The sequence below is a fragment of the Gracilinanus agilis genome, chromosome 3 (genome assembly GCF_016433145.1).
Source record: "Gracilinanus agilis isolate LMUSP501 chromosome 3, AgileGrace, whole genome shotgun sequence".
Taxonomy (NCBI): domain Eukaryota; kingdom Metazoa; phylum Chordata; class Mammalia; order Didelphimorphia; family Didelphidae; genus Gracilinanus; species Gracilinanus agilis.
The window spans coordinates 263,480,690-263,498,653 of NC_058132.1; the positions used below are offsets into that span (position 1 = coordinate 263,480,690).

General features: G+C 38.5%; 1 protein-coding gene across 1 annotated transcript in view; it reads left to right on the plus strand.

The window, feature by feature from the left end:
* Positions 1-465: 465 nt before the first annotated feature.
* Positions 466-17,964, plus strand: part of DPP4 (dipeptidyl peptidase 4) — a 111,958-nt gene continuing 94,459 nt past the window's right edge. The window contains exons 1-2 of the mRNA XM_044669831.1: positions 466-684; positions 1,419-1,506. Of these exons, the coding sequence (XP_044525766.1) occupies positions 679-684; positions 1,419-1,506 (94 nt within the window). The 5' untranslated portion in view covers positions 466-678. The remainder of the gene's footprint in view (positions 685-1,418; positions 1,507-17,964) is intronic.

The window sequence follows — 17,964 nt, forward strand, 5'->3', positions numbered from 1 at the left end:
GGGGAAGCAGTTCAAGCTATTCCTTGAATTTTCCAGTTCTCCCAGTTGCCAACCCCATGCTCCCTTTCTAAAGGCGCAGATATCTTCACTGAGAGGGAGAGCTCTCTTTCCCATTCACACAGTCAAGTAGGCATGGCTTGCCCGACGGTGCCTAAACTAAACTTCGACCCCAAATGACCTTAATAGGGCCAAGCACCACCTCCAAGTTGGGGGGAGGGCGGGTCAAGAGCCCCCACTAGTCATCAGCGCCCCCTCTCTTCTCCAGAGGCACACACAGTTGGAGCATTCCCTGCGGAAGGTGCAGCCTGTTCCTCCCCAGCCGGGCTCACCTCAGTGCCCACAAACCGGAGCCCTCCATCTGTCCTTGGGTGGGGTGAGGTTGGCTGGGAGGGAGATATGGGTAGAGAACAGAGTAGGGGTGGGGGCGACCCACAGCTCCTTCCTCTTCAGTTCCAGCGGCCGCCCAGCTGCGGGCTCCTTGCAGCCGCTGGGTGCCGGGACTGAGTTAGTCAGGGTCTCAGCCCTTCCTTACTAATGTTTAACCCAGGGCTGAAAACTTGGGAGCGACCTGTGACATCGCGCCGGGAGAAAGCGAAAAAGAGAGCGCCCGCTTCTCACCTCTTACTTTTGCTTTCTGCCTTGGCTCTGGGAAGACCAGCTTGAGGGGTGTTCCAGACAATGAAGGTCAGTAAGTAACGGCATCGCGCCTTTCTTCAGCTCCTGGGTGTTTTGGGGTCTCTGTCCTTCCCCCTCAGTGGTGAAATGCCATGCCTCGGAACACTGCACTTGGGCTTAAGTGAATTAACTCAGCCCTTAGTCAGATGAAGGAAGGTAACTGAACTTTTTACACTCAGGTTTCTGTCCCAGAGGATTTTTGTTGTTGTTGTTGTGGGGAGCGACCCGGGTGTGGAGAATCGATTTATACTAACAAGATAGAAAATAAACGTACCCAGTTTATCCTAAATAAGCGGAGACTCAGCTAAAAGTTTTGTTTTTACTCGAGCACATGCCAAAGAAACAGCTCTTCTGGTGCTTTCAAGGATGTAAATAAATAATCATTTTCCAAGTCAAAATCACATGCAGACTCTGGCACCAACACTCACAAAGGCCTGTCCCACTGGATTCTTGTTCAAATAGTGTGGAGAGCCAAGAGCGAGCTGGACCCAGGAAGCCCGGGAAATCTGATTTTCCATCCCAACTTTGACACTTAATGTGTCCATGATCTCTCAGTCTCAGTTTCCTTGTCTGTAAAATGTAAGTTGAACTAGATATGTCAGAGGTCTCTTCCAGAGATCCCCAACAAAAATCTTCCTACGCATCCCTTTCTCCTTCCAGGTTAGCACTTGCACCAATTTACAAACCTATATAGAACCATTAATAACGTCTTGGTAATTTTTCGTGATCATCTCTTTTTGCAGGGAGTATGGAAGGGTCTCTTAGGGTTGCTGGGCGCTACTGCAATCATTACCATCATAACTGTTCCAGCGGTTTTGCTGACCAAAAAAAGTAAGTCAGAAACTTTGGTCGTTAAAGGGATAAAATCACTAAGACAAGAGTGTTGTGTTTTCTCAATATAATTAAGAAATTGGCAAGGCTTTGGGGGGAATTGCCTTGGCATATACTTAAAAATCATTCGAAGGGTTGCACCTTTCACTGGGATATGGTGATTACTCTTGTAGGTCTCAGTTACCTGTGAGATGCTTAGCTTTTGTATAAATCCAAGTGCTTCTCTAACTGTAAACTCTGTGGTCTGAGTCTTATCATAATTGTATCTCCGCTCTGTTTAGCAATAGGTTTTGCCACCTGGAGGCACTTAAATCTTTGTTCTTCCGCAGTGCTCAGAAAGTTCAAAGACTTAAGTAACCTCTGTAGAATGGAAAGTCCTTGAGTGCCCTATTTCTCCTGAGTGTTTGTTTTCCTTATCTTTAAAATCAGAGAGAGCCCTGTACATCCAAGGCGCTTAATATCTCTTTTTTGGATTGGTATTAACATGCTCTAAAATGAAAAACATTAGTGAAAGAAACTTGACTTTCTAGATCTCAATCATAGCAATTCTGAAGTTCTAGGTAGAATAGTAGAAATAACCTTCTCTTCCCCATAAGAAGAGATGGGGGGGGGGGGATAATAAGAGTTTATTTCAGGGATGCCTGAAATGTGGTTAAGAAAAAAAAAACACTTCCTCCTTTTTAGTTGGTAGGGCTAGAAGGAACTTATACAAGTACTGTAAACATGTTTTTAGAACTGGAACAATTTTATCATGTAAAGAATATATGCTGATGTTTAGAATACAATGGAATCTGTAGTGTTAGATGGATATCTGTTCAGTTAAAAGTACTTCAGTTTTCTTCTACTCAACTGTATTTTCCCACTAGCCCTGCTCATTAACTGGTACAAAGTACATGATAAGCAAATGGATGGATGGATATTAACAGCCAGTTTCTACTTGAATTCTCTCAGCCTTTTTAAATTCTTTAATTGCTGGTTTTTAAAATTCAGAAGCCATCCTTGAGTAAGATGGCATCATCCACTCAGAAATATTATCTTGGATTTTTTTTTCTAATCCAGACAGATGATTTCATATGTGTATAGGAATATCCCTTGGGAGGAAACTCATTATCAATGCAGACTAGTAACTGAGAAAACTCCCATTATCAATGCAGACTACTGCTCAGCCATGCTCAGCCATATCTTTAGTCTTGGAAAGCCTTAAGCCTTTAAAGTCTTTAATCTTAGAAAGCAGTCTATGATATGGCAAGATTTAAGTGAGTTTAGGGAGAGGGACAGGTTGCATGATTAAAAGGCTCTTTATGGTATAGTGCAGTGACGGGCAAACTTTTAAAAGAGGGGACCATAGTGCTCATCTGTCAGTCTGTTTCTAAGGCAACTCTTTCTAAGTTTCTTTGTATTGTATCCTACTCATTGTATTATCAGATTAGGAAGAATATCTCTGGGGGAATGGAAACTTTCAGGGGGCTGCAGGTTGCCCATCACTGGTAGAGTGGATTTGGGTACTGGATTTCCATCAGGGAAGACCATAGGTGAAACATAGGGAAGTAATTTAATCTCTGTTCCTCAGACAACTTTTGTAAAGTGATTTAAACTGTGTTCCTCAGACAACTCCCTAACATTTACTTACAAATTGTTGAGTGGTTTCTTGCATCTCTGGCATCCTCCATCTAGAAATTGAAGGAATCTCAGAGGTCTTTTAGTCCAACATAGGTGGAGTGAGTTTTTACATATACTTTCCCTAGCTCCTGAGAATATGAAATAGAGTTTTAAACAATTGGGTGGCCTCAGTCCAGATTCTCTAATCAAAGTTCAGCATTGTTCTCTGTGGTCTTCATAGTGCTGTTCAGGTAGTTTCTCACAGATATGTTGTAACCACAGTAAAACGGGGGCATACATATACCAAGAATGCTAAAGGCAAAATACCTGACAGGGTTAAACTCCAATTACATTTGTTGTACTTAAAATAGAGTTTTCTCCATTTAGTAAGTTCTTGAGAATCTATGTCTATCTGTCTCATAAACTGTTTATATAGCAAAGACAGATTTTTCTTATTTATAAAGTGAAGCTTTATATATTTAAATGAACTAAGTACTAACATCCATTATAGGAAAAAATTAGTTTTCATTGTCCAATTCTTAACACTGCTAAACATTTCACAGAGGTAGTAATGTACTTAGGGTTTGAGGGGAATATTCAGGAGGACCTTCTGGCCCTTGTTTAGTCTTTTGATTAAAGGAGAGGCAGGGGATGGAGGAGGGCAGGAGAGAAGAGCTCAGGAATGCATCATTTCCATTAGATCAGAAATACTGGACCTAGCCTTTGCTTTGAATAAAAATGTCAGCATTTACTGAGCCTGGAGAGTTATTTCCTGAGAAATTTCCTCTGCATTTTCAATCCAGGTTTGAAGGAAATTACAAAGATACAGGACTTGGAAAAATAAAAAAAAAAGATATTTTATAAACAATAAACAAAGCCCCAGATTATCTGAAAAGTCAAGCACAAAACAGCCAAGAAGAAGCAATCAGAATGGCTTATCCCTAGAGACGCTTGTAGATGTGGAGGTCAAGTTTACTCACTTGAAGTGCTGACTTGGGCAGGACTGTGCAGGCACAGCTGGAATAGCATGAGAGAGACAGAGACATGAATAAGAGAAACAGAGATTTAAGCTGAAAGTAAACACTGTAAACTCCAATAACATGATTTTAATGTTACTGACTTGGTTTTAGAATAAAAATTCCTTGAAGGCAGAAGTTATGCATTAGCTACATTATCTGCTGTATTTGGGAGTTCTTGATTAAAAATCTGTCTGATTATTTTTGGAAATTTAACATAACCATAGCCCAGCGTGCCAACAATTTAATTACCCTAAAATTCAGTGATATAGGTGGGAACTGGATTGCTAATAAACTATAGAAGTCTTCTTGAGTAAGAATAACGACAAACTGTCTCATAAACTGACTTAAGTGAACAAATAAATAATTTTAAAGATAATTTATTTATAACTTTTGTTTTTAAATGTTTTAAATGTTTCACTTCCTAACATTCCTTTTCCTTCTCCTATCCAGAGAACTACTCTTTTCTTTCTTAAACACCTTCTGTTTTAGAATCAATATTAATGGAGTTAACTGACTTGCTTAGGGTCACACAGCTAGGAAGTATCTGAGGTCAAATTTGAACCCAGGACCTCCCATCTCCTGTCTGGCTCTGTCCACAGAGTTACTATACTCAGAGTCACCTTTTCTAACAAATAATTTCTAAAAAGGTGAAAAAAAAAAGGTTAATAAAACTAACCTACGTGTCCATTGAGGCTGACAGCAGTGTTTCATACTTATAGTCTGCAACCTTTGCAAAGAAGGGAGGTATGGACATTTTCTTGTTTTGGGACCAAAGTTGGTCATTATTATTAGTTTGCATTCAATTTCTTTTTGTTGTTGTTGTTCGTCTTTCCATATCTGCATACTTATGAAGCACCTGCTATTTGCAAAGTACTCTGCTGGGCCTAATGATTGTGGGCCATTCATTTCTCCTTCCAAATAGCATTTTATATTTGTTTTTGTTATATTCTAAATGCTTTCCAACTGATCAGTTTTGTTACCAAGTAGCTGCCAATGTAAACATGTTCTGCTTCCTTTATTTTCTGTATATTAGTGCTCAGTTTCCTTAAAATCTTCTAGAATTTTTCACCTTAACCAGGGAAATTGGTTACCAATGATCTGTCTAGCATTATTGAGAGAAAAATTTATATAAAGAATAATATGAGAGAAAAGCAAAAGCCCAAACCCAACCCAAATGAAGCAATGATAGGATTTTTGAGGTTTGAGAAAGATTAGGGAGGAAGGCCATTCAAATTTCAAAACAGTCTTAAATTAGCTCTTTGTAATTTTCAGAGGAAGGCTTTTTTTTTTTTTTTTGTTAAAGTTGAAGAGCTTTAGGTCTTCATGATTTAATTGATTACTGTGTTGGTGAAGTCAAGGGCTTAAGTTTTTTATACCAAGATGTCCATACCTTTTGCATACACCAACTACACATTTTGCGCAAATGTATGCTGCCACCCTCCAAGAGATCAGGTGAGAATCTGTGGTTGCTCAGCTTAAAAAAAAAACAAAAAACTGTCAGAAAAACAACTCAAGGTACAACCTTCACTGGTGGTGTGAAATAGTTGAATTGAAGAAGTAAGAATCAGAAAAAAAAGAGCTTTAATCAAATGTATACTGAAACTCTAGATGGAAGTCACAACTGTGATGCCTGGGTGACTATTTTTGTATGCTCTCTTAACATCTTCTAGAGCAAATGCTTCAACTAATTTTTCTGTTCTTCCTGACTGATTTCCATCTCCCTCACACACAGAACCTTATCTTTTCTCTTTAAAGGTTCTTTTTGTTCTCTCTGGTTTCTTTTTATTCTTTTGATTTTGTTTTATTGTTTCTTGATGTCTCATGAAGGCATTAGCTTTCTTCTGTGAGCTTTTGAATCTCCTTTTTTATTTAGCCCATTTCTTGAATTGCTTTCATTTCCTCTTCCCCATTTTTTCTCTGCCTCTTATTTGATTTTTGAAATCCTTTTTGAGCTCTTCCAGAGTCCTTGTCTAATTCATAGTTTTCCTTGAAGCTTTGCTTGTGTTTGCTTTGCTTTTACTGTCACCTACAGTGTCTGTGCCTTGCTCTTTGTCCCCAGGAAAATTTTCTTTGGTTAGGTTTTTTTTTTTTTTTTTTTTGATGTTTGCTCATTTTTCCAGCCTTTTTCTTGATTTTCATTTTTATTTTAAAGGTAGACTTTGTTCTCAAGTAGGATAGGGCAGTCTCTTCTCAGTTCTTTCTTGATGCTACCCTTAGCCTTATCTCTGTGTTTCTGCAAATTTCAGTTCTTCCAAAGTGATATGATGGCCTGTGGGCTAGGAGCTCTGAGAGCCACCTCCCAATGCTGATTCATTCACCCCCTCAGACTAATGATGGCTCAAAGTCTAGCCTCAGGTTTGGGTGGGAGCTTTTTGGGATTGATCAGGTTTGGTACATTGTGGATTTCTTTGTCCACATCATCTAGCCATCTAGTTGTCTTCTCCCATTCTTAGTCATTCTCAACTCAGTGCTTCTTGACTGTCCTCCACTGACCTCTTTTTCTCTATTCTTTGATAAGGTGGCCCTTCTCCAAAGAAGTCCTTTATTCCATAAGCTCTCTGGTCTTCTGTAGAACACTGAAACAGGAATCATCCCCTCTCTTTAATCTGAAGCCTTCAAGCATGCTCATGTTCCTTCTCCCCTCCTTAAGAAAATCTTCACAAGACCCTACCATTATACTCTTTTAAGTTTTCTACATCTTTTGCCTTTCTTTTTCAACAAAGAAATTGCTTGTGAATGAAAAATGAGAGATTGTGGGAAAGATTTAAATCTATTGTCAGACAAAATTTGTTCAGATATTGTAATATGAATGTTATTATATTCCGAGGACTCTGTTTAATAGGTTTTTCCTTTTTTTTTTTTTTAAATAATATAATGAACTTTGTTGTCCTCAGAATTCAGAAGATACCACTGACATAATAATAGCTAACATTTATATAGTGCATTAAATTAAAAAAAATTTTCATATATATTTTTTCATTTGATTTTATATACTGGCTGTTTGACCCTAGGCAAGTCACTTAATTTCTTAGTGACTATAATTAAAGAACAGGTGGTGATTTGCATTGGTAGAGGGATTTTCCTCCTGATATATGCGAATTTGTAATTCATATTCAAAAATAAATAAATTAATTAAAATTAATTAAAACTAATTAAAAATTAATAAAATACAAATATTTGTTATCATTTGATCAAGTAGTATTAAGTGCCTATGGTGTGCTTACTATAGGTGCTAAGAATCAGGGATAGTGCAAGTATGACTAAGATATAGCCTCTTCTCTCAAGGAACTTAAATTTTAGCAAGAGAAATAAAACACAAAACCAAATAGTTTTAATAAGCAATGGTATATGATACTATAAATGCACCAAAGGGTAGAAGTATAAATTACTATGTGTAGTCTAAGGAGGGTGGATTTTGTTACCAACTCCAGGATCAGCTAGATGATGGCCTGGAAGAGGCAGCCCAAATTGTGTAGTATAGGCAGAGGGGGAAAGTACATTCCAGGCATATGGAACAGTTTGAGCCAAAGGGTAAGGGGGCATGAGAGTGTGATGTGTATTTAGAGGGTAGGAGATATTATCTAGGATTGTCTAAAGTATAGACTAAAGGGCTCAGAGACCAACAATTTGAGATGAGGACAGAAAGGGAGGGTTAGTGCAAGGTTGTAAGAAAGAAGAAAGGCTTAGGGGTTTTGATCTTTTAATGCAGAGGCCATCAAGAACTGCTGTTTTAAAAATTTTAGAGCAAAAGTATAAAATTACCCAATTTGTGTGTATGTAAGAAAAATAATTGTAACTCTAATATGAGGGGATGGATTGAAAAGAAGAAAGAATGGAAGTGGTAAGATTAGTAAGGAGGCTATTAAAAAAAATTCTTAAGGGGCAGCTGGGTAGCTCAGTGGATTGAGAGCCAGGCCTAGAGACAGGAGGTCCTAGGTTCAAATCCGTCCTCAGACACTTCCCAGCTGTGTGACCCTGGGCAAGTCACTTGACCCCCATTGCCTACCCTTACCAATCTTCCACCTATAAGTCAATACACAGAAGTTAAGGGTTTAAAAATTAAAAAAAAAAAAATTCTTAAGTGAATGGTATTGAGGACCAAACTAGAATGGCACCATTGGTAAGTGGATCATAGATTTAGAGTTGAAAGAGATCTTGGAAATCATTTAATCCAGTGATGGGCAAACTTTTAAAGAGGGGGCCAAAGGAAAGGAAATGCTCATCTGTCAGTCTGTTTCTAAGGCAACTCTTTCGAAGTTTCATTGTATTGTATCCTACTCATTATATGTCAGATTAGGAATAATTCCACGGGGCTAGATAGAACATTTCAGGCCCCCCCCCCCCATCTGGCCCATGGACCGTAGTTTGCCCATCCCTGATTTAATCCAAAGCCTTTCGTTTTTATAGAGGAAACAACTTACTCCTGGAGATTAGTTGGCTTATTTTAGGTCCTATAGGGAGTAAAATGTAAGCCGTAGGTCTTGAACTCGGGCCCTTTGGCATGTAGCACTTTTTCTGCTGTTAGAATCAACAAGACTGTTGGGTCCTGAGGAGTGAAGAACAGGGGAGGAATGTCAAAGATTATCCATTTAGAACTCAAAGGGATCTCATAGGTCATCTGGTCCAAATCCCCCTCCCACATTTTTTTTTTTAAACTGTAACATGGAGATGGCAGGATGGAATTCCTGCAAGATACAGGGTCAAGCCTCAACCCAGAATTCCAGGCTTCCCCCTCCCCTCCCCCCCAAGAACTCTGGGTGAAGTTCTACTTCTTGGGGTTGGAAGTGAGCAGTTCACTCTGCTTGCTGATCCCAGTTCTTGATTGCTTTGGAGGCCTTGTGGCTTAAAATCCATACAAAGCCATTTGGTTCTTCCCTGCTGCTAGCCTGTTTAGCTAGTCTAGACCATTCCAGCAACAGCACAACTGTTAATATTTTTGTTATTTAGATATTAGGAAAGATTAATTATTAGACTTCGAGGGTAAACTAGCTATAAGGACTACCTCTCCCTTCTGGGGGGAGGGGCTGTTTCAACCTAACAGTTTAGGGCTTCCCAGACCTTATTCTATCCTTGACAAAACCTCCCTCCCTTCCCTTCCTCACTTATCAGTAAACCTTCTTCTTTTGGGAGCAGTGCCTGGCTATTATTTGGGGAATACTCACAACCTCCTTCAAGCTTAGTTCCTTCAGCTGTGTGACCTAAACAAGTCTGATCCTCCTCAGTCCCTGAAAGCTTCAGACATAAGCTTACTATTTTCTCCTTACTCAAACCTGTGTGGAAATAAGTTGAGAAAGTCAACATCTTTAGGAGATTATCCTGGCCTACTCTTGCCAGAAGACATCAGGTCAACCATCATTTGTAACTGATTCTCACTGCTTGGTGGGAGGGGTAAGAGTAAAGGGAGTACTCAGCCAGCTTGTGCCCCTCCCTTCTCACTCAAGTCTGTCAGTGCGGGGAGGTGTGAGTCCTGCTTATTACAGAGCACCTGGCATATCTTCAGCTTCCCAATATCACTGTTAAAACCAATATAATAAAACTGTTGAGGAAATGGGCTTATAGAAGTTAGATGACTTATTCAAGGTCAGACAGGTAGCAGGAAGTAGCAGAACTTTGACTTCAGGTTTTTTGATTTGATAAGACTGATTATAAGGTCACAAAATTTAGAATTAGAAGGGACCTTAGAGACCATGGAATCCAACTCCTTCATTTTATAGTTGAGGAAACTGAGGCATAGAATAGTTAATAGACTTGCCCTGGCATACACGGTAAGTGTGTAAAGAATTTAAATGCAGAAATTCTTGCCTTCTAGTCCAGTGATCTGTCCACTAGTCCACTGCGATCCTTTTTATATGTACCATGCTGTTTCTTTTGAATTAATAACCATAAAGTTACAAATATGGGAGACCAGATGAGTTATAGTGTTTCAGGAAGAAATGGAAATACCAGAAGCAGGAACAAGTTTTTTGGGAAAAGAATAAGCTGGGACATTAGATGCAGAAGTACCAAAGGCAAATACACATTTGGTTCTGGAGCTCATAAAACAAAATACAGAATTTATAGATATAGAGTGATCTGCATTGTGATGATATTTGAAACTGGTAGTTAATGAGATTGCCTTGGGGAGAGTTACCCTTTAGGCTTATCCACATTCAGAGTTGGGGGAATAATTAGGAGCTAGAAAGAAAGAGAAAGAATGAAGGAAAAGAAAAAGATTGTGGTGTTCAGGATTTCAGGAACATATTTAAAAGAAGGGATTAGTCAGCAGTGTAAAAAGTTATGATGAGATCATTGAAAATGAAGACTGAAAAGATCATTGGATGTGGTCATTAGGAAATCATTTATTGGTGGCTTTTGATCAGCTTCATTGGGGGATGGTGATGCGGAAGGTTGAAAAAGATGGTTAGCAAAGAATTGGGAACATTGGATTCTTTCTTCAATTTAACAGTGAAGGGGGGGGAAGAAAGATGGAATGTCATAAGCTTGAAGGGTTAAGAGAGATCTTGTTTAAATTTGAGGAGGCTGATGGAATTAGTGAAAAGGAAGAGATTGAAAATATATGAGAATATCAACAAGAGAGGTCATAATCCTGCCTTGTTGACCTCTGGGTGGCTCATTTTCAGAAAGACATAAGTGGAGGAGGATAACTGGGAGATTGTTGTTGTTAGGCATTTCAGTCAAGTCTGACTTTTTGTGACCCCATTTGGGGTTTTCTTGGCAAAGATACTGGGTGGTTTGCCTTTTTTCTTCTCCAGCTCATTTTATGGATGAGGAAACTGAAGCAAACAAGGTGAAGTGACTTGCTCAGGGGCACAAAACTAATAAATGTCTGAAGATGGATTTGAACTAGGGAAGATGAGTCTTTCTAATTCCAGACTGGGTACTCTGTCTACTGTGACACCTAGCTGACTGGGATGAGGAAGAAAATAAAGGTCATTCAGATCAATTGAAGGAATAATGGCAGCTGAGCATTAAAGAAGATTGATAATTATTTCCAAGTAATATAAATAGTGATTTAAGTATTTTTAGTGGACCTCATGTAGAAGAGGTTTGATACTTGTTTTTGCCTACCTTTGCAGAGTACTACTGACATCATTGAATAGAAGTTAAAGATAGAAAAGTTTAGGCTTCCTGCTAGTATAAACTTTATACTAAAAATAGCAACATTCAGTATTTTAAGGTTTGCCAAGTTCTCTACAAGTTCTTTGTCTTATTTGGTTTTCACAGCAATCCTGTGCTATAAGTGCTATTAGGATTCCCATTTTATAGATGAGGAAAGTTGAGGCTGAGAAAAGTTGTGACTTTCCCTGGACCATACAGCTAGTAAGTTGTCCAAATCAAGAATTTGAATGCTCAGTCTCCCTGGCCAGAAGCTGAGCATTTTACCTTTGCTCCACCTCTTTATCATAATTTTATATATATCCCAAAGTGGAAATAGATCACTTGAAAAGATAATGAGCTTATCATCACTGGAAATTTTCAAACAAATGATTAAGTACTCTAAATGTAGGGAGTGGTGTATATGGGTTGGGGTTACTGATAAGAGAAAGGAAGAAAATATTTGGAATGGTTATTCTGGGAATGAGATAAGGAACCAGTAAGATTAGAGTAGAGAAATTGTTTGAGTCCTTCTGAGAGCATAGTATGAGTTTCCATATCAGGCAAGAGATTCTAGGATAATAGTGTGAGCCATTAAAAGGACAAACTGGGAGATGAGTGATGATCCAAAGGACTAACGGATAAAATATTAGTCAGCAATTATAATTCAGTTCCTCATTGGACAACCCCATTCCACTCAGTGATTCCATGAGTCTGTGGTTTTATGAATAGCTTTAGTATGAGTTAATTTGAATATTTAAGTTCTGAATCTTGAAACTTGTAGTCCCAAGACAGTGAGATCCAAGGTGTGGCTGTATTGGTGTATGCCTGAAACAGGGTGGAGGGAGAAGTCATTGAAGTTGAGAAATAGAGAGACCAAGAGAACAGATTGCTGGAAGGGTTATTGACATTAATATTGAAGTTCCCAAGGATGACACAGTGAATAAGATAGCTCTAGGAAAACCAAGACTTCAGAGATAGATTTCTTGAAGTCAGGGATGGCTTGCTTGTATCCGAGACCATCTTGCATAGTGCCTCACATTTTATAAGTGCTTTGAATATGTGGAAAGGAGTATGTTTCAAAGAGCACAAGAAGATAGATTAGAGTCATATTGGCAAACCTATGGCACGTGTGCCGGAGGGGGCTGCTCCCTTACCCATCTCCACATGTGCCTGAGGACATTTCTCACTTCACCCACCCCTCTGCCCAGCAGCCCAATGGGAGTGCTTTCTCCCTCCCCTGTCTGGGGTCAGAGGGTGGCTCACATGCTGCATAAGGGTTGCAGTTTGGGCACTCAGTCTCTAAAAGGTTCATCATTAATAGGCTAGATGATGGGTGAACAAAGTTAGAATGGTTCTGAGAAGGAGTTGGGTTGATCAGAAAGGTTGAGAATTGTTAAGGGTGAGGTGGTATTTCAGTGAAACTTGTATTTTAGGTGAGGAAAATGGATTTCTAAGATTGGGGAACTAGAACAAGAGAATCAACAACCAATCAAGATATATTAAGTACAGCTTATGTACCAGGCACTTTGCTGACTTTTGAGTATACGAAACAAAGGCATAAGACACTCTCTGCCCTTAACAAACTCACAATCTAATGGGGGGAAGACAATAATAAAAAAGAAGCAGAAGCGGATGGAGAGAATGAAGATGTCTTACATATTGAAGTTCCCCAGGATGACACAGTGAATAAGATAACTCTAGGAAGACCAAGACTTCAGAGTCTTGGGCTGGGCAATGACTTGAGGAGAGGAGTGAGTTAAGGAGTTGATTTCATCTTGAAGGATGATGAGTTTTCTAGAGTTCATGAAGTCCAGGAGGACAGAAAACTGGAGAAACTAGATAGATGATGGGTGGCATTTATATAATGTTTTAAGGTTTGCAAAGTGCTTTATAAATATTATCTCATTTTATCCTCATAACAATCCTGGCAAGTAGGTGCTATTTTTATCTTCATTTTATAGATGAGGAAAATGAGACAGACAGAATATTTCTCAGGGTCATATAGCTAGTAAATATTTGAGGCTGGATCTGAACCCAGGTTTTCCTGACATCAGGTCCAGCATTTCCCACTGTACCAGCTAGCCACTGGATGTGGCTATCTCAGTGGATTAAAAAAAAATTTTTTTTTAATTGATTAGTTAAGAAAATTTTTCCATGGTTACATGATTCATGTTCTTTCCCTTCCCTCCTCCCACCCATAGTAGGTTTGAAGATATTTTCAGAGTTGGGGTAGAATTTAAAACTTTGATATCTTGACATGCAGGCGCATGGGATGCCTTCTAGTGTGCTGTGTAGCTTCTTGACTGAGGAATAAGGTTTTCCTCTTTCTGTGATCTGAGCTTCTGGATTCTGGTGTGTAATGAATGAACTTACTGTCTAGAGCAGTGATGGGCAAACTTTTTAAAGAGGGGGCCAAAGGAAAGGAAATGCTCATCTGTCAGCCTGTTTCTAAGGCGACTCTTTCAAAGTTTCATTGTATTGTATCCTACTCATTGCATTTGTCAGATTAGGAATAATGTTGCCAGGCTGGATAGAACATTTCAGGGGGCCACATCTGGCCCGTGGGCTGTAGTTTGTCCATCACTGGGTTAGAATTTTATATATTCAAGTTCAGCTTGGTACCACCCTTTTTATGAAGTTTTCTCAACAGTTAATATATATGCCATATATTTGTTGGGTACAATGCTAAGTATTGAGTATAGGAAGAAAAGCAGAAAAAACAATCCATGCTCATGATGAGTGTGCAGAGCTAAATCACTGAACCCTTTTTGCATCAGTTTCCTCATCCATAAAATGAAGTAGAGAAGGAAATGGCAAACTACTCTATGTCTGCCAGGAAAACCCCAAATGGAGTCACAAAGAATTGGACATGACAGAAACAATTCAACAACAAATAGAAAATATACATAGAGTAGATGAATAGCACTTTATTTTTAAGAAATCTTTACTTTCCATCTTAGGATCAATATTGTATCTGTACTAAGGCAGAATTATTTTAATTTTTTTAAGCTAAACTAATAAATATTTTAAATTATTCTGCCCCTCCCACTATTTCTCCTCTCTCCGTATTTTAGCAAATAAACAATATAACTTTTTTCTCCCCAAATAAAGACTCTAATGCATAACTGCATAGTCTGGAAAAACAAATTCCCACATTAACCATGTCAGAAAATGTATGATGCTCTCTGAATTTTAAATTCATTACCTTCCCATCAAAAGATGTTAAGTTTTATATTCATTCTTTTGGCCTCTTATTTCTCACTGAATTATCAAACTATTATGAATATTTTTCAGGAGCAAGAAAGAACTTTTTAACTGGAAGGATCAGTGAAGGCTTCATTGGGGGTGAAGCCTGAGTTAATATTGCTTCGGAGAAAGCCAATGGGGAGAAAGGGATGAATTCTAGCTAAATAGCTTCTGTTCCACAACCTAGAACAATGTCTTGCCTATTCTGGATGTTTAATACTTTTTTAGTTGTATGTTTTTTTGTGAACCTTTTTTTTTTGGCAAAGATACTGGAGCAGTTTGCCATTTCCTTTACCAGCTCATTTTACAGATGAGGAAACTGAGGCAAACAGATTTAAATGACTTGCCCAGTGTCACATAGCTAGCCTGAAGCCAGATTTGAACTCAGTCTTCCTGACTCCAGACCTGATCCTCTATTACCACTGCACCACCTAGCCTCCCAGCTTAAGCTTAGCATTCAGTAAAAACTTGTTGACTGACATGTTGAATTGCTTTTAGTTTTTGATTGGATTTTTCATCTTCATTTTTTATTTTTTTATGACACCATGGTGTGATTGCCCTCATAGTTCAAAATAAGATAGCATTCTGACTCAATTTGATTGAGGTATTATTTTAGGAAATGCCTTAATAGTAGATTCCTGGAGTTAATAGTTAACTCTTCACCGTATACCTTATTGTTAATATGTTTATATCTGTAAATGAATGTCTTGTAGAATGTTTTGACCTTTGGGTTTTATAGTTCCACTATGACACAAACATAAGACTTCCCAAGAAGGTATTTATCTGAATTGTACCTAGAACTGTTGAGTTAGCAGTCCTGCCCAAAGTCTTTCCCAGGTACTAAATTAAAATTTATTGTCATCTTTCTGGCTTACTCGAGAATTGACTTCTTTACTTTTAAAATATAAGCCACCTTGCTTGTCTAGCAAGTTAATTATGTTGGCACTACATGAGTCTTTATCAAAAATCCACAGAGCAAAATTATTTTATATATGAAGAAAAAATAGGATTTGGAGTTAGAACACCTGAGGTCAAGTCCTACCCATGCTACTTTCTAAGGCCTTGGGCAGGCTACTTTAATTGCTCAGTCTTGCTGTGAAATTGGATCTGTATTAAGAATTATACTATCTAGCTCACAAGATTGTTTTGAGGATTAAATGAGAAAATACATATAAAGTGTTTCCAACCTTCAATTCCTAAATAACTACAAGCTATTTCTAGTTCAGGAAGCTTTTGTATCTTTACCATCTTGGAGTTTATAATCAAATAAGGTAATTAAGATATATACATATGAATTCACTTAAAACAAATTAGATAATAACATCTTAGAGCTCACATAGGGGTTTTTTACCTTTCATATGTCCTTGGACCTGTGGAGAAGTATGCTAAAGCCAGTGGACGCCCCCGGAATAATGTTTTTAAGTACCTAAAATACATAGGATTACAAAAGAAACCAAATATATTAAACGAAAGATGATGTTGTTTTCCCATATCATTTCTTAGATCTTCTGATGTCTATCCATAGACTTCAGGCTGAGATAGCCTGATCTAGAGTTTGAGGGAAGATCTAATTCAGTTCCTTTATAGAAGCACCCAAATGGCTCAGCAGTTAGAGTGCTGGGGCCAGAGTCAGGAAGAAATAAGGTTCAAATTTGATCTTTAATAGCTAATGCCTCTGCGACTTTGGATATTTTAACTACTTTCTGCCTCAGACCCTCCAAGTTAAAGAAGGGGACTTGCTAGAATTCCGATTTCTCAGAATTGTCAAGATTAAGTAGGATAGGATAACACAATGCACTTAGCACAGTGCCTGGCATATAGTAGTAGACATTTATTAAATGTTTGTTTTCTTTCTTCCTCATTTTATAGATGAGGAGACTGAGGCTCTCAGACAGATAACATTAAGCAGCCAGATTAGAACAGACTTCAGAGACAGAAGTTTGGGACTTTGGAGATATTATTCTTTCCATTATACTACAGAGAGGTATAAAAATGTTCTAAGAATTCAGAGGATTATTTCTGCCTGGGGAAATCTGAAAAAGTTATGTGGAGAAGGTTGTATTTGAACTGGCCCTTCCTGTGAGGATCAAATGAGATAATATATGTAAAATGCTTAGCGTGGAGCCTGGCGCATAGTAGGTACAATGTAAATGCCGGCTATTATCATTATGTGTGAATAGGATTTTTACAGGGAGAGATTAGTTTTGTGCTATGGGTAAGGCATGAACAAAGAATGTCTGTTTTGAAAAGTGCTTCACAGAGTTATAGAGGGAAAGGGTGGTAGATTTGGAGTCAGTAAGACCCAGGGGAAAATCTGACTTTCAACACTTGGTAGCAATTTTAGCATGGTCAAGTTCCTATCCTTTTCTTTTCTGTTTTTCTTTTTCCTTTTCTTTACAATCTTTACCTTCTGCTTTAGGACTGATACTAAGTGTTGGTTCCAAGGCAAAAGAACACTAAGGGCTTGGCAACAGATTAAGTAATTTGCTCAGGACTACACAGCTAGGAAGTATCTTGAGTTCACATTTGAACCCAGGACTTACTGGTTCCAAGTCTGGTTCTCAGTCCACTCGGCCACCTAACTATCTACTCTGTGTTGCTATCCTTTTTAAGGATAATTTTCCTCACCTGTAAAATGGGAGCAATAATACCTGTTCTATCTACTTCATCAGGGCAGCCAGGTGGGACAGTGGATAGAGCACTGACCTGGAAGACTTGGCTTCTTGAGTTCAAATCTAGTTTCAGACACTTACTAGCCGGATGAACCTGGGCAAGTCACTTAACCCTGTTGCCTCAGTTTCCTCATGGGCAAAATTTAACTGGAGAAAGAATTGGCAAACTACTCTAGTATCTTTTCCAAGAAAACCCTCAGAAAGGGTCACTAAGAGTTGGACACAACTGAGAACGACTGGACAATAACAAAAAGAGCTGGAAGAGGGCCTCTTAATCTTTTATGTGTCCTTGGACTTCTGGGGAAGTCTGGGGGAGCCTGTGGGCTCCCCTGAATAATTTTTTAAGTACATAAAATACATAGGATTATGAAGGAAACCAATTATATCAAAGGTGAGAATTTTTAAAATTTAATTTCTTGGACCCTCTGAAGTGGACTCCAGGTTGAAATACCCTGATATAAAACTTAAATAGATAACAAAGGCTATTCAGTTCCTACCTATATGCATCCAGATGGTTCAGTAGTTAGAGGACTAGGCCTGGAGTCAAGAAGACATAGGTTCAAATGTGACCTTAGACACTTACTAGCTGTGTTACCCTGGGCAAGTGCCTTAACTCTGCTTCAGTTTCCTCATCTTTAAAATTAGGTGGAGAAGGAAATGACAAACTACTCTTACTTTCCCAAGAAAATTCTGAGTTGGGTCATGAAGAATTGAAACTGATACTATTGAACAATATATAAACTTACTTCCCCATGCTTTTGTGAGGATCACATACTTCTTCCCTCTTTTTCTTTCTTTACTTTTCTTTTCTTTTCTTTTCTTTT